Raw genomic sequence first — 26,031 nt, forward strand, 5'->3', positions numbered from 1 at the left:
CTTCCCTGATATGACCTTTAGGAAAAGCTGTTTGTCAGAGATGCTGGATGGGGAGAGAGGTAAGACTGCAAAATGCGTGAACACAGACAGGTAAGAGGGCCTTTCCTTTACATAGTCATTTCTGCCTGATCGAGCGTGGCTCCCTGTCAGTAGGCGAATGCCTACTTAAAGTGAAGAGAGAGGAACAGGCAGGACCACAAGAAGAACAAGCAAAGGGAAGTCATCTTTAAAGGCCAAAAGGTTATATAAAACATAATAAAATACAACTGTTTCCTTTAAAATTTTTAATGGCCAGGAAATGGTATAGAATAACTGCCAAGTCACATAAATTAACTTTTTTGTTAAGTTTGTGATCCCGGAAAGAACACTCTATCGGTCGATGCAAACTGCATGGGAATTTCATCAGTGGTTGTCTGGGCGTGTGACTGAGTGTGGGCCACGGACCCATCTTTACATGGTCCAGAAAAAAAGGCGGCTGCCATGTCTGGCAGGCTTCAGCTCTCCTTCTGTCTCAGGGTTGGGCTCTGGTCTTGCTCTTGAGTGATAGGGATTCTCCGGTAAAGGTCGATCTGTTTTCACTTTGGTGACCTGTGAGGAGCGAAGACGACAGAAGCAACGCTGAGGTCGGGTGGAACAGTCTGAGACCAAGAACGCACCTCCCAGCACTTCCTCTCTGCTCCTGCTGCCCCAACTACCCCTCTTTTTTCAAGCCCCAGCAAACCACATTTAGACTCATGTGACCTTTGAACAAACACTTAAGAAAGCCTTCTTTGGGGCATTCCATGTCGTAGAAGTTAGGGATACAGGAGGGGACAAAATACACACTGTCCTCGAGGGGCTCACCGCCTACTGAGGCAGCCGGACAAGAAAATCAACCAAGACTTCCTACGAATTAATCACAACTGAGGCACGGACTAAGCGCTGGGACTTAGGACTTAGAATTCAGAGCAGGGACTCCGCACTTAGTAACCCATCCTGAAGGCTAAGGGCTGGACTATTTCAGAGGGGGTAACCTTTAGCTTCATCTCAAAGGATGCCCACGCGCCAGGCAGGAAGAGTAGCAGGAGAAAGACACTCCAAGGAAACAGTACATGCGAGCATGGAGAGGCAGGTCTTCAGAATGGCCAAAGCCAAGGCTGCACGAGTAGCGGTGGGAAATGAAGCACCTAAGTGAGCACCTGTGAGAAACGACAGCGAGCACCTTACTCCATTTCGTTTTCACGCTCCCATGAGATCCTCTTGCAGACGTTCCCTGTGGCCACCTGCCTACAGTGGGAAAACCAGTACTCGAAGCCGGGTCTGCCTACTCCAAAGCCTGTGCTCTTAAATAACACACTACACTGGCAGACAGGACCGGACGATGAAGGGTACCGAATGACGTGCACAAGTGTCTGAACTTTAACCCAATGGTAACAGGGGCCACTGAAGCAAGGAAGCAATTCAAGCACGTGTGCAGGCTGGAAGGTACAGACGCCAGGTCAGAGAGGGCAAGGACCAGAACTGGGAGAGCCAAGCCAACAGGCCTGGCAAGATGGTGCGGCACTACACCATGGTCATGGGGAGCGACAGAAGGTGGTCACCATCCACATTAGCCTTGATGCTCACAAAATCTCCACCAGAAACCCCGCAGAAAGTGTTCTCACTTTAAAGATGAGGAAACACGCAGAGACATGGAAAGACAAGGCCCATAGTTTTAACAGTGTTGTTATGCAGTGGTCTGATCTTCGAGCCACTCCACGTGACATGACTGATTAGTCTTCCCATATGCACTAATCCAAAAACCATTTACAGGGACACAATAGCACAATTACTGCTACGACCACGCCGTGAGGCATTATTATCTGTAGTTCACACGTGAGGACCAGGGAGGCTAACCCGCCCGTGATAAAGACACACGGTACGTGTCAGAGCTGGAGCGGGGACCCAAGTCTTCTGTCTATAGGTCCAGAGTAGTTGTTTGTTTGTTTTTTGGACAATGGTCTCATCTCTCCACCATAGAGATCACTAATGGTTCCTTATCGCTTGACAGAGTTAACTCCAAATGCCTCCAGCTGGCATGTGAAGTTCCTTTCAGGAATTCCAGATATGTATGAATTAAATCTAGAAATATGTTTCTCAAATTTAAAGTAACGAACAGACCCCTTAAAAGGACAAATTATTGTGGAAAGAACAAGAAAACAACTTTCTCTTCTGTACCATATCAAAAGAGAAAAGGAGCAGAAGCATGTGGTCAAACTAATTGCTAGGTACACAACCGTGGGCAGCCCACCCAGCCCTCAACTTCCCATCTCTCCAGTGGGGCTCTTGGCTCACGGTGCTATCAGGACACTACACGGTCTGGTGCCTGCGGTACAGCAGCTGCTCCGCAGTCATTCTCAATGTGAACCTCACCAGGATGGTGGAATTTTGGGTGAGAGACAGCAACAGCCTAGGGAGGTTGGAAACTTCAAAGGACATTGACATCGAAGCTGAGGGCGGAAAAGTGAGTAGAAACCAGCCTGGGACACGGAGGTGAGAAGGGCAAGCAGGTGGAAGCAGAATGCAGAAGTGAATGCAGCTCAAATGTAGGCTTTATCCAGCTGCTCATCACCTTCCTAAAAAGAGAATGGAATCTGATTTTAAGTACGACTAAAACTGATAATCCTCTTAAAGAAATAAACTTTCGAAAAGAGGACAATATTTTATAGGTTTTTTAAAATGTTAACACAAAGATTCAGGAATCAATATGCTTTCTTAACAGCATGATGTGTTAATTCTCCTTTGATCAGAGACAGAAATGAGAAAAGGTTGTTTTCATTAGTAAATGTGTAGGTCCCACCACTTTCCAACACAGAGTTAGCAACAACTTAAAGTAATTTTGTTCAGGGCTTTAGCAAAAGAAGACATCGGAAGATAATCAAGCTGGACAAAAAAAAACAAAACAAAATTGCTAAGTCGCTCATCTACTAATGACACCAAGCTTAAGGCCCAACTACCCAGAGACACTACACATAAAGGGAAGGGAACAAAGCTTAACTGCAGACCTATGCACCGGGCGTTAGGCTGGAGGTTCACAGAGGCTCTCTAGCTTAATCTTCACAGGAAACTAGGGATGAATACTGGTCCCATTCTGTAGATGTGGTAGGACAGGAAATAGTCAGCAATTTGCTCAGGATCCCATAGTGATTCAGTAGTACTCTCTTCCTCCATGCAAACCTGAGTTTTCCCTTCACACCTTGATACTGATCTGTCCCAGAGGGAATGGATGATGGTGAGGCTCAAGAAGCAGGGGTGGGTCGGGGCGCCTGGGTGGCACAGTCGGTTAAGTGTCCGACTCTTGATTTCGGCTCAGGTCATGATCTCAGAGTTGTGAGATGGAGCCCCTCATGAGAATCTTGAGATTCTCTTCTCCCTCTGTGCCACACCCTGCCCCCACCCTAAAAAAATAAATAAATAAATAAAAGGCAGCAGCAGGGTAGGTCAGATCACAGAGGGCCTTGTAAGCCAGAATATTGCAAGCAAGAGCAAGCCCCTGACAAGTTTTAAAAAGAACGTGATATTTATTTTCCATACAGATCATGCCTAGAGTGAAGATGTAATTATATCCTAAGTTCTTCAATTTCAGGTGATACAAGGTCTTCTAAAATCTGAACTGAACCACCGTTCCCTCCTAGACATTCACACAGCCTAAGTTAAGAACTCCTGTTCAAGATGTGGAGACAGTGAGAGGATTCAAAAAATAATCCAGGAAATGCTTACCTACAGGAATTGATGATTGTATAAAGGGAGAAAGAGTGGGACATGAAGAAAAAAGACATTCAGGTTTCTGATGTTTCAAGAGGTGTCATGATTGAGACAGGAAATATAGAACAAAGAGTAGGATGCTTTTTAAACTACAGGGATATACTTTTAAAAATCTTAGGTACTGATAAATCTGGCCTGAAGAATCTGGCACATCCTCGATCCTACTTCCTCTCTGAATTCCACGATAAGTTCAATGCTTTCAACTGACAGTGCCCCCCTAACATTGTGTTTATCCTCATCTACTCCCTTCTGTTCTCCAATTAGCTAATTAAACAAAAACAAATCTGCACATGCTGGAAGATCTATTTAAAGGAGTATTTCTATTAAATAAACTCCCTTCTGGATTGTGTATAATCACTCCCTCATTAACCTGTTTGGTAAATACAGATTTTTCCCATCATATCTGTACTCACAGAAGACCCTTTTCTGACCGCCTCCTGCCCTTAACCACCCGTTACTAAGAAGGCGAGACCGCCAGCAGGTGACTTTTTACCTTGGACAGCTCTCCCAGGTCAGGTCGCACCCAGCCCAGTTTGTCCAGCACACACTCGTCAAACTTGGCCTGCTGTGTGCGACAGCGACGGAACAGCTGCAGGCTGGAATAATCGATGCAGGTCCAGTAGTCTGTAAAAGGCTCCGCGCAGTGAAGCTTTATCTGCCTGGAAAAGAGGGCTAGGTTAGGGGTAGCTCCTTGCAAAATAATGAAAAACAGACAAGTGGGGGAAAAGTAAGTACCGACCTCAAATACATAGCCTTGCTTTCTGAAAAGTAGGAGAGCAGATCTCTGACCTCACTTACAAAACAACGTGGAGATCCTCAGATTGAGAACCAATAAGCAGAAAAAGATTTCTGAGGAAGAAGACCTACTTTCTTTATGCAGCAAAACTAAATGAGTTGAAATGCAAAAAGACTGTGGTCTAAGGCGCATATTATTTTACACAGAACACTGCTCCCTTAGGGCCTATCTATTCTTTCCTTTAGAGCCAATTCTAAAGATTATCAGTTCAGCAAACTTGGAAGAGGCAGCATAATCCGAGATGGGCACGTTGACAAAAGTCAGAGGCGACAGACAATGGCAAAGGAAGAGACACAATTATAAAAGGCAAATACACAAACTAACAAGCGGAAGATCCTGGAGTCATTCAGTGCAGAGGCAAACCACCTTACGCTCCTCGGAGTTCAAAGTCCTCACTGTACTAACGCACTGAACAAAACAGATTAATCTGTGATTAAGAAAGTTAAATTATATTTGGTGTTCTCTGTTAAGAAGCAAGATAGCACGTAATTCATTTTGTGTGACCAAAATGGTTGAAGAAAAAGTAACTTTTGTGTATAAGAGATAAGCCTCGGGGCGCCTGGGTGGCACAGCGGTTAAGCATCTGCCTTCGGCTCAGGGCATGATCCCGGCATTATGGGATCGAGCCCCACATCAGGCTCCTCCGCTATAAGCCTGCTTCTTCCTCTCCCACTCCCCCTGCTTGTGTTCCCTCTCTCGCTGGCTGTCCCTATCTCTGTTGAATAAATAAATAAAATCTTTAAAAAAAAAAAAAAAAGAGATAAGCCTCAATTATTTTCCAAAATTCTCCTTCTCTTACCATTCAATCTTGCTGGTAATCCAGTAAATGCCAATTCAAGGAAGAATACGATACCATCATTTTATGTAAAAGCCTTACATGAGGCACTGGAAGAAATGCATAGCACCCTCCTTCCCCCGACGGAATCATGATCAGGAAGTGATTACTTGCCACACTCTAAGAATCTAGCTACACTCAACACGGACTCTTACTTCACACAGCTCAGGAAGAACCTCAGAGATGGGATGGAGGAAATACACAGAGAAAAATCTGCTTTCCATTCCTGCTGGGTCTCCCTCCTAGGAAACACCCAATGTTCCCAGTTTCTTAAGTACCCTTCCAGGGATTCTAGTGTAACCTGGGGGTGGTGGGGTGTGCACAGGAAGGAAGGAGGACTAGCAAAGCCTGATGAAGCTTTTCGGAATTGCCTCCAGCCTCACTGACCAGGATGTCCACGGCACACAAAATTGCACCCACCTCACTCGAGAATCACTCCGGTAGTGGGCTACTGTTTCCAATGCCAGCTTTTTAGTCCTCCGGCGTGGGATGGTGGAAGAGCTGCCAGCACTACTGGAGTACTTAGTCTCTCTCTCCTGGACCCTGGTACCCACACCCAACTGTTACCGACTAACACCTACAAAGAGCAACTTCGGCAGTGAGAAATTCCTCTCATAGAGGCAGCTGGGCTCCTCGGGAGCTTGTGAAACCCAAACATTGCCCGCTTAAATGAACTACCTCTGGGGCAAGGCAGAAATGCTTTTCCAAAGTTCTCTCAGGAAAGTTTAAAAAGTAAGCACATAAACTTGTTAGCAATCAAACCAACGCAAATTTAAGCAAGAATAAAATATCACTTTGTACCTATCAAAAACTTAAATAATATGCAATGTTGGTAAGGTATAAAAAGATATTGTGCCGATGGCAGCATAAACTGACCCAACTTTTTAAAAAATGGCAACTATAGTCCAAGAGCCATAAATAATGTTCAAAGCCTTTTTATAGAATAATCTCACTGCTGAGAAATGTATGCCAAGGAATTAATTAAGAAGAGAAAAAGATCTACACACAAAGGTAATCGCTGCAGATTTATCTAAAACAATCAAAAACTGGAATAAAAAATGATGTCTAATAACAGGAACTGGTCAGGTGAAGTAGGGTTAGTTTACCTACCGGTGGAATAGTATATAGCCATTAAAAGCGACGATCGTGAAGACAATCTAGCAACGTGAAAGAATGTTCCCAATAGTTTCAGTGAAAAATGAATTTTAAACCACACACTATGGCTTTAACCACAAAAATGTCTTTGCATATGGACAAAGAGAGCAGAAGCAAGCAAGAAGGAAAGCAGCTATTATGTGCAGGACATTTGATTTTTCCCTCTCCCGTCATTGTAGTGGACATCTGCGGGTTCTGCCAAGCCAGCAGTCAGTCCCCATTCTTCTGTACCGTCCTTCTAATTTCCCTTTGGGGAACAATCCCTCCCTACCTCTCAGCAACGTGGTTTAGATGAATCTCAGTCTACTCCCCACTTCAGGCCTGACCAAGCACAGCATTTTGTCTCCTGAAACACACCTGATTCAAAGATACGCATATGAAATCAAGCAGCCGGGCCAACGAGGCTCGGTCCAGGGAGCTCTGCTCACACCACTGGACAACTGGCGCGGCTGGCCTACGCCTACTAGGCAAGCAGCACAGCAGCGTGGAGTGGCTGGTGGCCACTTCTACTACAGCAAGGCAAGAGTCTCTGAACATGAACTTGACAGAGAAAAACAGAACTAAGAGACTGGGGGAGGAGAAGAGAGGCAAAAGAGGTACCAAGTAGTTCTGAAATTATGTAAGCCCTTTGATTCCAGCCCTGCCCGAGCCCAGTCCTATTTCTGGACTTACAGCTACGCGAGCCAATTCCCTTCAAGTGGCGTTTCTGTCCCTTTTAATAGAGTCTGTCAAAACATTTCTCTACAATTATAACCTGGATTTTCTTTTTTTACTTATAGTATCAAGCCTAATGGCCTACTTAATACCTTGACTCTGTACACACTTTTCTCTCCATGATAACTGAGTGTTCCGTAGTAATACCAATCTAGTGAATACCTGTTAGCAAGCGCTGTGCTGAGCTGTGTTTATGTACTTTCACAAGTTCTTCCTAACAATCCTGTATAAGATAGATGTTATTCTATAATTCGGAAGCGAAGACTCATGGATATTAAAGAACACACCAAATAATAAAAACAAATAACTGAAATAACTGCATCATTTACTGTGGGCTTATTCTGGTCTGATTTCAAGGTTCTGCATGTCCTAGTAAAACTCTCCTTTCACTTAATTAGCTGGGTGTTCACCGAGATACATGTACCCAGATGTTTCAGCCTCTAGGCACTGGTGTGAGGATTCTTACCTGAAGAAGTCCAGAGCACACTTGTTGACGAGCTTGCCTTCCTCTAAACACCGCCTGGGGTCTTTCTCTTCCCAGCGGCAGAGCATGAACTCCTTGTTGGGCTTATCACACTGAACTCCATAGTGATGGGCGGCAGCTTTGAGCACCGAAGAACTGACTTTCACCTGGGGAAAGGAACAGCGGGGAGACAGACCTCAGATTTGTGACCAGGATATCACTTCCTCATCTTCACCTCCTGCTGCCCAAAACAGAGGGAACACAAAGGTAGCACTGGTGTGACTCCACCATGAAAATTCAAGACAGGGGCTGCCATAGTAATCCTTTGTGATCTCCGCTGCTTTAGGGATCACAAGGCTCTTCGACATGAGGATTTTCTAGCCCTTCATAATAATCTCATTGGGTTGACATCGCTCTCCCCATTTTAGACATAAGGAAACGGCAACCCTAACAGAACTTAGCTCTCTGACAGAGAAAGTGGAGCTCTGAAGGACAATGGAGACCTCGGGGATGGGAAGGGAGGCACCAACTCTGGGGAGCTTTGATGAGTCTTCTTTCCAGAAATAAAAGTGATAGAATAGATAAAATTCCCAGATGAGACTAGAAAGGATCAGTAAGAGAGCATCTAGCCCAGAAAGTTACTAGTAATAATAAAGTACTAAAATTTTGGCATTTTTTACAATTACGGACTATATCCAAAGCAGCCACCCCATAACTATGTCAGTCTCTCACTTGCCTCCCAGGACATTTTCTTGAGAAACAGTGTAGTTACAACTCGTGCACAGGGGACTGCACATAGACCAGGACCCCTCTAGCTGCAGCTGCAGCAAGGGTCTGCTGGCCTCCTTTGTGTACTAGCCTTTCCTGTGCCCATTCCACAACGTTTTCATTACTGTAACTCGGGACGTTTGCTGTCTGCCTCCTCATCACTCTTCCCTTTCAAAATCACTTTGGCTCTTCTTTCAGATGAACCCCTCACCCAATAATCTGCACTGGAACTGCACGACGTTTAGTTATGTATTAAACTAGAAGGTAAGGAGCATGTTTACAATATTAGGTCTCTGCTCAAATTTTCTCTCCTCAGAGGATCTTTTTCTACCGACCTTATAAAAGCTCATCAATGGTCACGGTGTGGGTGACCACTAGAACATAAGCTCCAAGAGGGCAGGGACTTTTTTCCAACAGAGATCCGACACTAAAGATGTCAATTCTCCCTGAATGAAATTATAATTAAATGTCATGTTCACTGTGGCTCGCCAAGCACCCAAAATAGTGTCTAGCATGAGCAGCTGGTGAGCGCGCATCGTGTGCCAGGCACCGGGGGTCCAACACTCACAGAAGAGACAAGACTACAGGAATTACGCTCCTCACCAAAATAAAGTATGTCCCTCCTCTTATTCAGGTCATTCTTATGTTCTTTGGTTAAAATTATACTTTCCGTCATATAGGAAACTTGCTCATTTCTTGTTTAATTCTGCAGTATTTTAACATTTTTGATACTAGCTTAATAGGATTTTTTTTTAAGATTTTATTTATTTATTTGACAGAGAGAGAGAGAGAGAGAGAGAGACAGCCAGGGAGAGAGGGAACACAAGCAGGGGGAGTGGGAGAGGAAGAAGCAGGCTTCCCAGCAGAGGAGCCCAATGTGGGGCTCGATCCCAGGACTCTGGGATCACGCCCTGAGCCGAAGGCAGATGCTTAATGAACGACTGAGCCACCCAGGCGCCCCAGGATATTTTTTCATTAGATTTTCAAATGGGTTACTGATTGTTTGTACACTGTATCTTCTCTCTAGCCAGATCTTACTGAACTCCTGTCAGTTCTGATAGAAAACTAATGAGGATTAAGAAGGAAAATTTCCATTTACAAGTAAAAACTACCTCCCTCCCTTCCTGATATTTGTATCTTTTTTTCCCTCCTCCTTTTTTCCTATCTTATTGCTTTGACTAAACTCTAGGACAGGGGCACCTGGGTGGCTCAGTTGGTTAAGCATCTGCCTTCGGCTCAGGTCGTGATCCTAGGGTTCTGGGATCGAGTCCTGCATCAGGATCCCTGCTCAGCAGGGAGTCTGCTTCTCCCGTTCCTTCCGGCTCATGCTCTATCTCTGTCTCTCTCAAATAAATAAATAAAGTAAAAATTTAAAAAAAAATAACTCTAGGATAATACAAAGGAACAGCAATGGCAGTAGGTACCCTTGCCTTTCTCTGGACTTTAAAGCACAGTTTGGTACAACGTTTGCTGTTGTTGTCTGGGATATAGCTCTTTGGATATTCCTCAGTAATGAAGTTTCCTTCTAATCTGAATTGACTGTTTTACTGTTCTTTCTGGAAAGACTGAAAATTTCAGGTTTCTTTTTCATTAATCTATAATTCTAGAGCATTAACAGATTTTCCAAAACTCTCCCATTATAGATAGAATAAAATCCAGTCTGCCATGGTATATTATGCTTTAAGATATTACTGGATTTGATTTTTAAATATTTTATTAAGGATTTTTATGTAAGAATAAAGTTGTGATTATTTTTATAATGCTAAAAATTTTATAATTGTACTTATGTTTTAAAGATTTATTAATTTAGAGAGAGAATGCACATGGAGTGGAGGGGCAGAGAGTCTCAAGCAGACTCCCCACTGAGCGGAGAGCCTGACACAGGCCTCCATCTTCCGACCCTGAGATCACGACCTGAGCTGAAACCAGGAGTCGGACACTTAACCGAATGCAACACCCAGGCGCCCCTATAATTTTATTTTTTATGAATTTCACACAGCTTAGGTTAAATTATTAGTAAGATAAAAGGCAAGGAAAGATGACGAGAGTAATTCATCTACACACTACAGGAAGAGAATAAAGTTAGAACGCTGTCTACTAATAGTACAACTGCTATATTATCAAAGCAAAGACAAACTTATGATACAAGTGAAATCTGCCATGACAATTCTAATAAATTTGTTTAAAAATCTATAAGATTTTGTATTACAGTTTTTTTTAATGATTTTTATTATATTATGTTAGTCACCATACAGTACATCCCGGATTCCGATGTAAAGTTCGATGATTCATTAGTTGTGTATAACACCCAGTGCACCATGCAATACGTGCCCTCCTTACTACCCATCACCGGTCTATCCCATTCCCCCACCCCCTCCCCTCTGAGGCCCTCAGTTTGTTTCTCATAGTCCATAGTCTCTCATGTTTCATTCCCCCTTCTGATTACCCCCCTTTCTTTATCCCTTTCTTCCCCCGATCATCCTAGTTCTTATGTTCCACAGATGAGAGAAATCATATGATACTTGTCTTTCTCTGCTTGACTTATTTCACTTAGCATTATGTATTAGTTTTTTATAGTAAGAGTTTATTTAGGTTAATTGAGGGGTATTCTCTTGCTTGCTTTATTACCTGGGAGAGAATAAAAATCAAGGCTCAGGGGCGTCTGGGTGGCTCAGTTGGTTAGGCCTCCAACTCTTGATTTTGGCTCAGATCATGATCTCGGGGTTGTGGGATCAAGCCCCGTGTCAGGCTCTGCACTGGAACCTGCTTGGGATTCTCTCTCCCTCTCCCTCTGCCCCTGCCCCCTGCACACATGCACTACTGCTCACTCTCTTAAAAATCAAGATTCAAACTTTTTTTAAAGCTAAATATATTTTAAAAATTAAGTTAGCTATATTTACTTCTTTGACAAACACCTTAATGATATTTAAACCGCTGATTTAATTACTCAAGTGCCTTCGCAGCTATCGTGCCCAAAAAAGTTACGGCATTCTTTCCTGACTTTCCTACCAGTGTAGAGGTCTTATAAAAATCTAGGCAAGCCCGTGTGGTTGAGCATATAAAATATGCGCTGTCACAGGAAAATAAAAGACAATAACCACTCACTGAATCTCTTTCCTGGGGAAAGAGATGTGCTCAAGATGACACAGCAGGTCAGTGGCAACTGGAGAATTGGAATTCACAGACTGTGACTTTCAATCAGGCCTTTTTGCATTACATCACCTACACTGAGGTGGCAAAGGCCTTTGGATGTCACCATCTCCCCTCACCTGCTTCTTCCCGAAGACTGATGAGTTCTAACAGAAACAACATCTTTCACAGCTGCTTACTGTGAATACCCTCTCAAATTCATTCAGCTCCCTTTGTCTCAAAGAACACAGAGTTCCAGCATCTTCCTCATTTACCCTCATGACAGCCTCCCCGCACAGCAGGTCTATACAATCTGCAGGTGTGGAAAGGGAGGCAGAAAAAGTCTTACAATCTACAACCAATCTTCTAGTCCTGCTCTCTTCCTTAAACCATGTCTGCACCTCTTTCTACAGTCTTTAATTTATGCTGTGCCTTCCATTTTACTTAATTTATGGAAAATGGGGGATAATCATACTTATTTGATAGGACCATTGAGGATTAAAATGAGTTAGCACATAAAAATATAAAGAACAGTGCCTAGCACATCATCAATATTAGCTATTACTTCTACTCAAAATTGTTAACGTGTACAAGGAGTTTCCAGCCTAAGCTTCTGACTGCTTCTTCCGTAGGGATGTGTTATAACGCCGAAGTCAACAAGGTCCAGAACGTGTTTGTCTCTCAATCTGCTCCCTCCGGCTTCCCCAGCCCCATTGTCAGGTTACAAATCTGAGACTCCTCAACCTTTTCCTACCTGTGGTAGCTAAGTAACTGCTAAGTCTCATCACTTCCAGATAAATCTGTTCTTTCGCTCTGTGAGCACAGTCACCAATTATGTTGGGGTCACTAATACTCTCCTCATTATTTCAACAGCCACCAAGACTAATCTCTCTGCTTTTCTTTTCCTCTCTTCAATTCATTCTTCACAGAGTTGCCAGAGTGATCCTCCTAAAAGACAATTCTTATTGTAACCTATTCAAACAAATTAGCAACAAAGCCCTGAAAGGATTCAGGCTTAACAGCAAAATAAAGCCTAAACTTTTTACAGGGTATCCAAAGCCTTCTGGACCCAGCCTTCTCCCCCAACACACTTCCAAAAAGGGACTTGCTGCTATCTCAGAACACTGAACTCGCCATCCCCAGAACCCATCTGTGGACCCCTGCATTTTCCCATCTCCTTACCTTTGCTGAGATCTAACCCTCGCTTAGAAAGCCCAGGACTCTATCTTGGCCTATAAATGCTATTCTTCAAATGCCATTTAGCCAAGTCTCACATTATGCCCCAGAAGTGCTTTCTCTGTTCCGTTTATAGCCTCAGAGAATTATACAGCTGGAATCACTTCATCTTACAAATAAAATAACTATGTCCGCAAATGCTACAAGTGACTAATCAAGGTAACTGAGCAGTTAGGCCTGGAATTTAGATCCAACTTCAAATCCTGCTCTCTTCTCTTAAACCATGTCTGCCCCTCTTCCATAGTATTTAATCATACTTTGTCTTGTATTTGAGTTATTTATGTAATTATCTGTATTTCAATTCAACTGTATGAACGCTCAAGGCAAATTTATTCCATATATAGAATACTTGCAGGAAGTAGAACCTCGGATGTTTGCTGAACCAAATTAAAAGTTCCCATGAAAAATACAGCACTTTCAGGCTAACCCAGCTTCACTGTGGGACAAGAAACCAAAGACTGAATATTGGAGGCCCCCGCTCAATAAATGTCACTTTACTCTAAAGTCCCTGAACACAGCAAAAAGTTCTTCATCTGCAGAAAATAATAGCTGCCATTCTCACGGGCATCTAAGATTAAGTGAAGTCATGATTAACTTCCGGCACATAATTTTTAGTGTTCCGCTCCTTTTCCTTTTATGTAGCCTAGTCTTTCTACTACCCAGTCCTGCCATGACACTTTTCTGCCTTAAAACCTTCCACCTCTCCCCACCACCTCACTTATAAAATAAGTCTGGCCTTGTAGAGGCTGCTTCCCAGTCCTCCCAGTCCAAGGTGCCTCTCCAGGCTCAGCAACAGCTGAGCTTCCCACCAACCCTAGAGTCACATCCAACAGCACTTGTCTCCCAGACACGAAATGTTCTGCTAAGCCTTCTCACTTTTTTTTTTTTTTTTAAGATTTTATTTTTATTTATTCGACAGAGATAGAGACAGCCAGTGAGAGAGGGAACACAAGCAGGGGGAGTGGGAGAGGAAGAAGCAGGCTCATAGCAGAGAAGCCTGATGTGGGGCTCGATCCCATAACGCCAGGATCACGCCCTGAGCCGAAGGCAGACGCTTAACCGCTGTGCCACCCAGGCGCCCCAGCCTTCTCACTCTTTTCAGCTTTTGCCCATAATAAGAGTTTAAAAGCATGGGTTTTAAACTCAGACCTGGATTCACAGTCCAGCTCCACCACTTACTAAACTATATGACCTTGCGCAAATGACTTCTGCTCCCAACGTGTTTTCTCACCTTTCACATGAAAAGACAAATAATATCCTACTTCATAGTGCTGCTGGCAGGATTTGACGAATTAATGAATGTGAAGTAATTAATTAGCGTCCTGCCTGACATCTAGACAAGGCTTGGTCATATTTGCTATAATTTGTATATACTGGTTTGTCTTCACAGCACAAACTTCACTATACTGTAATTGCCTCTTTATGTCTGTCTCCCCATTAGATTATAAGCTCTACGAGGGCAGGGACCATATCTCTTACTCTCCCGTGTATGTGTATATGGCAATTATTCAATTATATCTTCTGAATAAATGAATGCCTTAAATGTTCTATAACCAAACACCATTCCAGGGCTGTTAGCAACTCCACTCTCCAGTATCATCTTTTGCTTTTCCGCTTCCTAGCTCCACTCCAACACCCGTAGGGATGAGGCCACCTGGAAGTGACTGCCTCTCGCTCGGCTGTAAGCACCCGGGGTTGTATAATCACTTCGCGGGGAGAGCTGAGTATTAAGTGACATTAAAGTAAGTAAAGTGGCCCTGGCTGGTGCTTAATAAAAAGTACCACTATTATTCACGTTAATGACAAGCAGATCGCTGGGGGTCAGGGTGGGGGAGGAGAGGAGAATGCTACAGAGCCACTGCATGACGGGGTGGGGGTGCGGCGATTCCCGAAGGTGAAGAGGGGGCGTCCGGGAAGCGATTTCTGTCTGTGTTGTGGGGGCACTGCGTGGGGGGAGACGGGGCCCACAATCCAGTGAGACGAAGCGGGGCTGGGCCCAGGCCCGAAAAGCTGCAGCCCTATGCCCCGCTTGCCTGGCTTCCGAACGAGCCTCACCTCCTGCACTTTCAGATCGTCCAGAGTAGGCAGCTCCACTATCCCCGGCATGATGGCGGTAGCCCCAAACCCGAGGAGGCGCCCGCAGCCGCGTCGCCCCCGTCTCCTTGAATTCCCCTTTCGACCGCCAAGGGCCACCTCGCGCCTGCGCCTGCGCAGCCGGCCACGCAGGCGCACTGCTCTGCCCAACCGCGAGCCACAGAGCTTGCGCAGTGCTCGGAAGGGCTGCAGGCTCTGGGGGCGGGGCTTCGCTTCGGCCCCGCCCGTCTTGGTTGTCATAGTGAGATGGGACGCACTGAGACTCCGGGATCCCGAGCGCTGGAAGCTAGAGGCCGGCGCCATGGAGTACACAGGGAGCCAATACATTGGGGAATATGTAGACGGGAGGTAAGGGCCTCATCTGATTCACTATGTCTCGAATATCTGTGACTGGGAAAAGACGGCTGCCTTTTTGCCTTTGCAAAGGACTATGTACCAGACGTTTTCACAAACTTTATTCCTTTTAACCTTCAGGACACCCTTCACGTAGGATTGTTTATTCCCATTTTACAACTCAGGAAAATGAGACCCAGTGAAGTATAGCGCCTTGCTCAAGGACACATATCTAATAAGCGGCAGATACATATTCATTCCATATATACTTGTGTGTTTGCTATCTGCCAGTTTTAGGTACGGGGATTAAAAATATTAAAAATGTCAAGATCCTTGCTGTCATGGAGCTTACGGTCTAGTTGGTGTATTGCCAATAAACAAAGAAATGAGAAGATAATTTCAGATAGTGGCTTTGCCTGAATCTTCCCCTTCCCCACAGCAACCCTAGGAGGTAGATATCATCCTCGTTTTGCAGATGGGAAAAGTGAGGCTCAGAGTAACTGTGTAACTTGCTCAGAGTCCTGGTTGGTATTGAGCAGATCAGGGATCAAAACCCAGGTCCGACTCCAAAGCTCATGTGTTTCCTACTATGGAGTCCTGCTGCTGAGCTCCCACAGAGGACACATCCAATCGAGGCAGTCCTTGAAGGCTTTCTGGAGGGGAAAATATTTGAAATGGACCTTGAAGTTTGGGTAGGATTTAGATGGGTAGAGATGCAAGGTGAAGAATGTTTCCAGGCAGAGGGAACAGCATGAGCAATAATAGTTCAGAGGATTTACCAGTGGAAGAGCAGGCAGTTCAGTGTGACTGGAGTGTTGGATGTGTCTAGAGGAGAGTGAGAGCTAGAGCTGGAAGGGTGGGTCTGTGCTCCGGCATAGAGAGATTTAAGTACTGTGCACAATTCCGTGGGTGGGGGGAGCCACTGATAGATGGCTCCTTGGTAGGAGCTGGGCATTAGGAAACCTACTTTATTTCATTTCTGTATCCCTCTTCATAGTGCATATGTCACTTGGTAAATGTTGGCTGAATGGATGAATGAATGAATGAAATTTGAGACATGGTAATCAAAGCCTCACTATGGATTGGAGTCTTTATCTCTGTGTCCTTTTTAACTTACTTTTAATTTATAATGAAGGCTTTTTGCCTTGAGTGAATAAAAGAAAAATGGGAGGGAAGGAAAGAGAGGAAGACAAGGGAAAGAAAGAAAGAGGGAAGCAGAGTGGAAATGAGGAGATCAAGTCCGAGCCCATGGTTGTCCTAGTAAAAGGCAGCAGGATCCTGGACCAAAGCAGAGGCAGTGGAGCTTCAGGAAAGAGAAAGATGTAGAAGTTTGGGAATTTTCATTGCCAGGACTTGGCAACTGATTGGCTCCTGGTCCCACTCAGAGACTGCCTCCAGTCCCAGCTCAGTGCCCAGCTCTAGGCTTTGAACTTGGATGATTCTGGTACCATTTGTGCAAATTGAGAACTCTGAGGAGGGGCTGCTTTGGAGGAAGAGAGGATGAATTTCATTTGGGGTGAGCTGGAGATGTCTGTAGAAGGTCTGAACAGTGATATCCAGTTTGCAGTTTAAAAAAAGGGAGCGGCATCTAATCTCAGAGAACGGGTTTGATGGAGACAGAAACGGTAGATGTGATTTCGAGTAAAGACGTAAAGGAGAAAAGGCCTTCTCTCACGTGTCCTGTCTTGCAGTAGAATAAATGCAACATTGTGTTCGAGCTCTTACTCTATTTGGGGCATTCCGCTATTGTTTCATAGCTATTATTTCATCCAATTATCGCACTTTGGAGAGGAGTGTTGTCATTATCCTCATTTTATGGATGAGAAACTCAGGTTCAGAGAGGCAAAGGAGCTGCCCCAAGGTCACACAGGCACAGAGGTGGAGCCAGGCCTGGCTCAGGTTTGGCAGCCCCAGGTCTACATGACTCAGAAATTGTGCCTCGACCACAGCGCTCTCCTGCTCAGGGCCTGTGCCACGGTGGCATCTTCCTTCTTCCCTTCATTCCTTACACAGTAGCTGTTTACAGGGCACCTGTTCACATAGAATCAGGATTCTAAGAGCTGAGGATACCAAGGTCTTCCTCTCCAGGGCTTTGATTAAATAGGGAATATGACGAATTCAATTACAATGCAAGGCAGAAAGTGCCGAGCATCCAACAGGACACATAAAAGCCTAAAGAAGTTCAGAGTTAGAAGAGGTGACTTCCAGCCAGCGGGGGAAGAATAGAGAAGGAATACAGGGATGAAGAAATGAAGGAAAGTATACTTCTTCAGGACTCACTGGATGTCAGGCCCTTTACTAGGAAAATCATTATACATTATCTAGGCTGATCTTGGGCATTAATCTCAGCCCTTTCACACACGAAGTAGGTGGTCAGCTGGCCAAGCTGGGTATCCCTGTCCTGGGCTCCTATAGAAGCTTGCTTCCCCTGTATGGCAGTTCCCACATATTCTGCAATTGCTTAATTGTGTCCCCCACTAGACCATAAGCCCCCTTGATGACAGGGATGGCACATGCCTTGATCACTGCTGTGACCTCGTTGTATCCAGCAGACCAGACTCAGCACATATGGTAGGTGTTGGTACGTAGTGGATGCTCTGTAAATATTTTTTGGGAAAAAAGGAAGGAAGGAAGGAAAACAAAAAGGTTTAGGAAGGTCTCCAAGACGATACATCTAGGAAGAGGTGAAGTAAGATTCAAGCCCATGTCCCCTGTCTGAATTTCATCCTTTTCCCAATTCTCTACAAGTGGCGTAAAGGGCAAGGGTGGGCTGGGCATGGGGGACAGGGAGGACACAGAACCAGCTGCCAGGAAACCTGACCCTAGTCTTTGCTTCACAGTGCTTCCTGTGTGGCTTTGGGCACCTCCCTCCCCTCTCTGGGCTTACCAAGGGGGCTGTTATGGGATGTGTGAGCTCTAAGACAGCCTCTAGGTGAGGGGGAAGACAAACCGACATAACTCTCTGCTCCACCCCCCACCTTCAACAATACAGACCCTCTCATTTTTGAGTTTTTGAAGGAAACGAAATGGAAATGGTGTTCTTGAACAGAATATTACTGGGACAGTAACCCCTGAGCACCCCGGGGATGCGGTTCCCACTTGCTCTCCTGTGCCTGCCAGCTCTGACCCTCTAGCTGCTCTGTGAAGGCCACTGATTTCCCTTTGTCCTTGCAGGATGGAGGGCAAAGCTGAATACATCCTCCCGACCGAAACAAAATATGTCGGGGAAATGAAGGACGGCATGTTTCATGGCCAAGGAACCCTGTACTTCCCCAGCGGGAGCCGCTACGATGCCATTTGGGAAAAGGGACTGGTCGTGAAGGTGACCAGCCTGAGGATGGGAGGTTGCAAGGGCAAAGCCTTGGATGGGAAGAGCGCCCACTACACAGCACCCTGACCTCTCCATCTGGTGCCCACCTCCTTCCATTCCCCTGCTCCCCTCCAGCCGATCTCCCAGAGCTCTGGAATCCACTCTTCTGGATCCAGAAGGGCCCCTGGAGAGGCCACGATGAGCCTGAATCCTATTGTGCTGCCAACTAACTGTGTGACCTTGGGCCCATGACTTCCCCTATAAACTGGGGACAATAGCTGTACCTCATATTGCTGCTGTAACAAATTACTATAAACTCAGTGCCTTAAAACAATAGAAATTTATTACCTTACAGTTCTGGAAGTCAGAAGTCTAAAATAAGTCAGTGGTGCTGCATTCCTTCCAGAGGCTGTAGGGGAGATCCATTTCCTTACCTTTTCCATCTTCCAGAAGTTTCCTGCGTTCCTTAGCTGGTGGCCATGCATCAATCTGACCTCTGCTTCTATCACCACATCACCTTCTCTCCGCTTTTGTCATCATCTTGTCCTCTATCCCTCTGACTCCCTTGCTCCCCTCTTATAAGGGACCTTTGAGAGGGTCCGATATTGGGCCCACCCAGATAATCCAGGAAAATCTCCCCATTTTAAGATCCTTCACTTAATCACCTCTGCAAAGTACCTTTTGCCATATAAGGTTAACATTTTTACAGGTTCCAGCAGGTGGATGTGGATATCTTGGGGGCCATTATACAGCCTGCCACGAGAGCACCAGCCACGTCCTGGAGTGGTCGTGAGTGTAAACGAGGTGTTGTCTCCAAGCGCTGTGCTCAGTACCTGGCATACAGCAGGCAGTCAGTGTTAGGTCTTAGTACTCCTGCCACCACCACTGCTGCTATCATGACAAGTCATCTAACCCAGTCAGTAGAACCTCCCCCTTTATATGCAAAAGTTTCTGTATATCTGGGACTTTGGTTTTCTCTGGGGAAAGATCTACGGCTCTCATCAGTTTCACTAATGCCCACCTAAAAAGGTTAAGGAACATTCCTTGTGTGACAGCTTGGAGAATCTAAGCCCCAGGAAGGGGATGTGACTTACCCAAGGTCACACAGTGAATTAATAGTATCGGAATTTCCACCTACGTTTCCTGATGCCCAGGCCAATGCAACCTCTACATCCTGGGGATTCCTTCAGCCCTGGGGCAGCAAAAGCAGAATGTACATGTTTGGACAAAGGGCTGTGACCCGTGGCTGTGACCTTTTTAGCTATGACTGAATGCTTACTCCATGCCAGGCACTGTGCAAAACACTTTGCCGGTACTGTCTCATCAAAACAACCCCGTGAAATATGTGCCGTTACGAGGCAGTTTTACAAATGAGGAAACCAAGGGCCGGTCATCTGCCCAGCATCTCGCAGAGAGTTGCCATATATTGAGTGCCAGTCCCAGAGCCCAGCATTATAGCCGTTCCTTCTAATCATCACGGCCCCAATAACCGGGATAGCTCTCCCCGCTCCTCTGTGGCATTGAGAAGGTGAGAACGTCACCCTCTTGCCATGACACCCGTCCGTCTTGGCAGAAGGGCTTCCTCCCACCCGCACACATGCTCCTTGTCTTCCAGGGCACGTACACCTTCTCGGATGGGCTGCAGTATGACGCCGAGCACTGGCATTACTGCGACAGCTACGATCGCAGGTTTTACACCGAGATCTGCCACGGCTTGAAGCCCGCAGGTACCCGGGCACCCTCCCTTTCCTTCACACCCAGACCAAGAGGGAAATGAAAGGCAGCCTTGTGTAAGGGGCCACGGCCCATTGAAGTCACCCTCAGATCTCCGCCATACCAGCAGGGGACCACAGGAAGGGCATGCACCACTCGGTGTCTCGGTTGCTGTCCTGCAAAAGGGGACAATAGCATCGTCCATCACACAAGTCTGTTGTAAGACCGTGCATGGAAAGTTTCCAGCAGGGTCTGGCGCACAGTGGGTGTGCGGCCCACCTCGGCAGTCGTTGTTCCTAGTACCCGTGGTCGCACGGAAATTGAGTGGCACCGAAGGAGCATGTGCCCTGTGTACCAGGCTGTGGCTGGGGCTGTGTGTGATGCCTGTCTCACAGCATCTCCAGATGACCCACCATGCCTGCCTTTCTGGTCCCATGTTGTAGAGGAGGAAACTGAGGCTCCACACTCCAGACCTACTTCCTGCTGGCAGAACTCCTGGTGGGGGGGGAGATCTTCCTCTCTGTTCGCCTGTATCATCAGATATCGTGTTCCATCACGGAGGGTGACAGGTGGGCCTGGAATCTGGATTCAGGGAGCAGCCACTGAAGGGGCTCACGTGTGTTTCCGGGGCTTGTGTGTGGTCAGCTGCACCTCAAGAGCATAGGTGTCGGCCCAGCTGAGACGATACATCCAAAATGACAAGTGGGAAGGTGACTGTGCAAACTCTAAGAATAAATCCTAACTTACGAAATGATGTGGTGGAGTTGACAGAGCCTGGACCTGGAAGGTCTGGGTTTGCGTCCTAAATTCCCTCTCAGTGGCTGGATGAGCCTGGGTGAGTCAGTCTCCATGAGGGCAGAAAGCTCCAGAAAGCACCCAGGTTAGAGTCCGGCAGACCTGAGCTCAAATCCTGGCTGTGTCACCTTGAATCAGATGGTTGACCAGGTGAGCCTTCTCTCCCTTTGTCTCCTTTGTCAGCAACTTCTCCCCCTCTCCATTATTAATTTGGGGGTTCCCAGGGCTCTCTGGCCTTAAGCCCTCTTCTGTAACATTCTGTACCCTCTCCCTAACCAAGCTGATTCACCTCTTAAGACTTCATTTATACCATCAGCTTCCAAACAGAGATGAAAATTCCTGAGCCCCAGGTTCCTGCAGCCAGCTTCCCCAACACCTGTATTTGGCATCCCTTACCTTGTCTGCACAGAGCTCATTTCCTTCCCCGCCAGCCCCTTCTCCCCCCGAGGATTGCTCCCTCAGAGACTGTCACCCCATCCACCTGGATGGGCCAAGTCCTGCCTTCTTCTTTCCCCCTGCACATGCAGCCACCTGGTCCTATGGATTCCACCTCTCAGAGGTGTTCCTTCATCTGTTCATTAAATAATTGTTGACTGAGCACCACCATACGCCACGCAGGTTTCCTTCATCCTGTCTGGTGCTGCTGTGTCCCAGACCTCCATCCTCTCCCCTCGATTACCTAGTCTCCTGAGATCTAGGTTTGACTCGCTCCAGGCCATTCCGCACCCCACGGTCACGATCATCTTTGAAGAACATGACTCTGATTGCCACTCTCCCCCACCCCCACCCTGCCACCCACTCTGCAGTGCTTCCTCCATACCCTCATGAGAAGGTTCCAGATTCTTAAAATGACTTGCATTCTATGGCTCCTGCCACTGTGCCCAGCCTTAGCCCGCACCACCGGCCCCTCTTGGATTTGCTCTCCTTCCTCGCCATGCTGGCTCTATCTTTGTTCCTTGAAAAGACCACGGTCTTTCCTGCTGTTCCCTCTGCTGGGATGTTGTACCCCCTCACTGCACCCGAATAACTCCTTCCCAACCCTCAGGTCTCCGCGTATTGTCCCTTTGTCTGGGGCCCCTTCCCTGAATTCCCGGACGAGGCAAGGTCTCCCTGTGGCATACCACGGAGCAGCCAGGGCTGATCCCCGGAGCCCTGTCATGAGTGGACAGCAGGTCTCTTTCCGCACCGACTGAGCTCCGTGAGGGCGGGGGCTCTGTCTTGGTCTCTGCTGTGTCCCCAGTGCCTGGCACATTGCTTGGCACCTAGCAGGCGCTCAGCGAAGAGTGACACAGGGAGGATAATAGTGGCATCACAGCAGGGGGAGACGCGGTGTGGGAGTTAAGGCCACGACATTAAATCTCCTGAGCGTCTACTCTGTGTCGGACACGGGCCGGGCCCCAGGGGACAGTCTCTGCCTTCAAGGAGCTACCAGTCTAGATGCCACTTGAGAACTTTGTCGGTGGCGCCTCCCGGGTTAGTTACGACAGGGCCTGGACCCTGTCATGGGCTCCTCACCCCGACGGAAGCCTGTAGGCGAGGAAAGAGCCCCTGGCCTCAGGCCTTCAGCTGTCCTGTGGCGACTGGTTTTGTCAAAGGTGGGGCTGGGCCAGACTCGTGGGCAGTGCAGTGACCTTCCCTGTGTCCTTCCTTCTCCTCCGGCGACTCCCAACACGGCAACTTCATCCTAAGTACCCACTGCCTTGCCAAGTCCCCAGGCACTTGGCAGAGCTCCGCAACCACCGCCTCTCAGCCTCAGGGGCAGGGGGAAGCTGAATCAGCCCCTTCCCCTCCTCTCTGAGTATCTGTGAGACGGCACTGGCGTGAGGCTCCGGGGAGAAAATGGCTGGAAAGTGCTTGGCGTGAGTGAGAGCCCGGTAACTGTCAGCCGGTAGTGTATACAGATGGTATCAGTAACCAGCAGAAAGCCGCCTGTGGGCAGGACGCAACCCTGCACCGTGACCAAGGTGCTGGGCTCAGTGGGCATCCGGCCCTCAGTCCAGAGAACGGGGAATTCCAGGAAACGCAAGTTAGAAAGAAGCTGGGAAGTTATTTATTCCAACCTTGTACCCATTACTCAGGCCTCAGTCTTCCAAGATACTCAACACACAGGCCACTGTGACCGACAAGTTGCACCAACTCCTCTCGAGCTCCCAGTGGTGCCAATGTCTGCAGCCTAACATAGAGGTTTCGCGGCTGGGTGCCTAGCTGCTTCCTAGCCAGAGAGTCTGGGGCGAGTTACTTGCCCTCTCTGAGCCTGTTTTCACATCTGTAAATGGGGCCCCAGGGTTGCTGTGAGAATTAAGTGAAATAGCAGGAGTCAAGCATTTAATGAATTTCCAGGCACAGGATAAGCACTGACTAAATGGCAGCATTTAGTGGTATGTTGGTAAGAGTCAAAGTTGATCCCCGCCCACCTGACCCGTTTCTTCCTGCTGTTCTCCTTATGCACGCCCTGCCCCGCCAGGTTTCCTGAGTGAGGCTGAAGGCTCACGCCTCTGGCCTCTGCCCACCCCTTGCATGCCATCCCTCCTCTAGACACGCCTTTCTATCCACATGGCGGACATGATGCATCGACAGGATTTCTCTGCCTCCAGAACCTATAGGCCCTTGTCATGGTGTCCCCAGAAATGGAGCATGGGGTCACGGGAAGAAGTTGGGGGTCTAGTCTCCAAGCCTCTGCTCCCAGAGCCATTTTCAGGAAGCTGCTCTGGGGTACTGCTCCTTTGCTTTTGCTCTGGGCTCTGAATAGCGGGGAACCAGACAAAAGTGGACTTTAGGGGGACTGGGTTTAGATTTGGCTTTGGTTAATTATCCGTTGTATCCTTTCAAGGTATCTCTCAACTCACCAATATGGACCCACCTAGAAAAATCCCTCAGGGCTGCTATGACTGTGGAGATGGCTTCTATAACCCGGCCACGAGGATAATCAAGGACTACAGGAATCGTTTCCTGAGAAATGCAGGTATGTCCATTCTGACACGCCGGGATGTGTGTTTTCTCTTCTCTCACCCCCACGTAGCTGTGTGCATATGTGTGCACACACATGCGTGCATTTTGGTAAGAAAGAAACTTTTGCTGACAAAAGACAAAAATTATGATCTGAATGGTTCACAGTCGGGAGTTCTCATAGCTGATGAGTCCCTACATAGTCATGGAGTGAAGCCAAGGACAGTGGTTAATTGTGACAGCACAGAAGCGTAGCACTAAAAGGATTAAACTACAGATTTCCGCATGCTTTCCTTTGGCTAGTATCTAATGAACACCGACTGTGTACTAGACACTGTGCGTGGTGTGGGCAGCAAAGCTGGGCAAAGCTAGACACAAACCCCCTTACTCCTGGAGCTCGCGTTTTGACAGGTAGCGGACAAGTACTAGAAGGGGTTGATCGCGTCGTGGGAAAAACACAATGAAAGGGGAAAACATGGCCCTAGGTGGGGAGGATGGGAGATAAATGTGGGGAGTCCAGGGAGGTGGAAGTGATGCTGTGGGAGCACAAAGAAGGGCAAATTCAGAGGGTTTCAAGAAGGAAATGACAGCTGAAAGGAGACCCAGAGAATAATTGGGAGTTGACCACAGGGCATGGGGAGAGGTTTTCCAGAGAGGAAACAGCACAGGTAAAGGTCAAGAAGGTGAATGATACCATGTGGTCCAAGAATGCTGCTGGCCCCTCAGCCAGGGGAGTACCTTGGAGGATCCAGCACTTCCGTTGGTAAGTGAACGTAAGCTGATCAGACTGAGACTTACAGTAACCAAACTCACAGGAGGCCGAGTACAAATAAGAACAAGAACGTTTTCTTCAGCATGGTGATTCCTAACCTTTCTCTTTCTTGGAGTCACCATCCCACAAGGAATAACAAGAGCTATGGACCCTCTTCCTAGAAAAATGACCACATGTGCACACGCATAAACCTACATGTTCACACACACACACACACACACACACACACACACACACGTGTACATTTTGCATGTAGTCTAATTGGGGGTTCTTCTAAAGACCCAGGTCAAGAAACTCTGCTCTAAAATGAGAAAGAAACTGCCGGGGAGACCAGGAGGCCCGGACTGGCTGGTGAAAGCCTCCTCTCCCTACAGGGACATTTACTCAGTGAGTCGGTGGTGATCAGCCTTATGGTGCTGGGATAAGAGCAAAGGGGATTGTCAGCTGATGTTGTGGCTAAACGCTGGAGCCGAGCGCTCGGGGAGCCCTAAGCCACTGGTGCTCCTGGAGGAACATGGCAAATGCTCACATTCTAAGTCCCCTGGCAGTTTTCTCTCATGACTTCCCGTTTTCCACTCACAGAGTAGACTGTGTAGGGCACTAATTCTTCTGGGTGTTGACAGGCTCACTATGAAGTTTCTGGATCAAGGAAACTGAGGAGATGCCGAGTTATACAAAGCCGAACAGCTTCACCTATTGAAGGGCTTCCCAGGGCCATTCACATGCTAATATGCTTTGTACTTTTCCTTCCTGGCACTCATGTCAACTGTAATGAAATCCTCGTTTGTGTGAGTAACGGCTGGACGTCTGTCTCTGCCCCGAGACTGTAAGATCCATGTGAGCAGGAACCCTGGCTCTGCATCAGGCAGAGCCCAGTCAGGAAAACAGAGAGAATTTAGTATCAGGAGATACTGGAGAACTGAAAAAGCAAAAGGAGGGCATTGAGGAAGCAAAGAAAGTCACTGCAGGGAGCAGCGACCCCCCCCCTTTCCTGGAGGGGAAAGCCTGAGACTGGGATATTGGAACCTAGAGGGTTGAGAGAGGGACCCCCAGAAGGGGCAACCCAGACCTCTGAGCAGGGCCCCCTGCCCAGAGGGGCATCTGGAGAGAGAGCCTATAAAGCTGATGTTAGGGGCTCGGGGGAAAACTGGAAACCGGAAGTGAATCAGCCTTTTGCTGACCTGACACT

General features: G+C 47.1%; 2 protein-coding genes across 2 annotated transcripts in view; one reads left to right on the plus strand and one right to left on the minus strand.

Annotated features, from left to right (window-relative positions):
• Positions 1–269: 269 nt before the first annotated feature.
• On the minus strand, positions 270–15,107 carry NDUFA8 (NADH:ubiquinone oxidoreductase subunit A8). The gene is made up of 4 exons (XM_026513901.4): positions 14,935–15,107; positions 7,750–7,913; positions 4,277–4,442; positions 270–588 (listed from the first exon to the last, which is right to left on the minus strand). The coding sequence occupies exons 1-4, from the start codon at positions 14,983–14,985 to the stop codon at positions 451–453; spliced, it is 519 nt and encodes a 172-aa protein (XP_026369686.1). The 5' UTR covers positions 14,986–15,107; the 3' UTR covers positions 270–450.
• A 137-nt stretch (positions 15,108–15,244) lies between these two features.
• The window catches only part of MORN5 (MORN repeat containing 5), a 28,603-nt gene continuing 17,816 nt past the window's right edge, over positions 15,245–26,031 (plus strand). Inside the window, exons 1-3 of the mRNA XM_048223195.2 lie at positions 15,245–15,321; positions 18,481–18,628; positions 23,955–24,086. Coding sequence (XP_048079152.1) covers positions 15,275–15,321; positions 18,481–18,628; positions 23,955–24,050 — 291 coding nt within the window. The 5' untranslated portion in view covers positions 15,245–15,274 and the 3' untranslated portion in view covers positions 24,051–24,086. The remainder of the gene's footprint in view (positions 15,322–18,480; positions 18,629–23,954; positions 24,087–26,031) is intronic.

Source organism: Ursus arctos, unplaced genomic scaffold (genome assembly GCF_023065955.2).
Source record: "Ursus arctos isolate Adak ecotype North America unplaced genomic scaffold, UrsArc2.0 scaffold_18, whole genome shotgun sequence".
NCBI lineage: Eukaryota > Metazoa > Chordata > Mammalia > Carnivora > Ursidae > Ursus > Ursus arctos.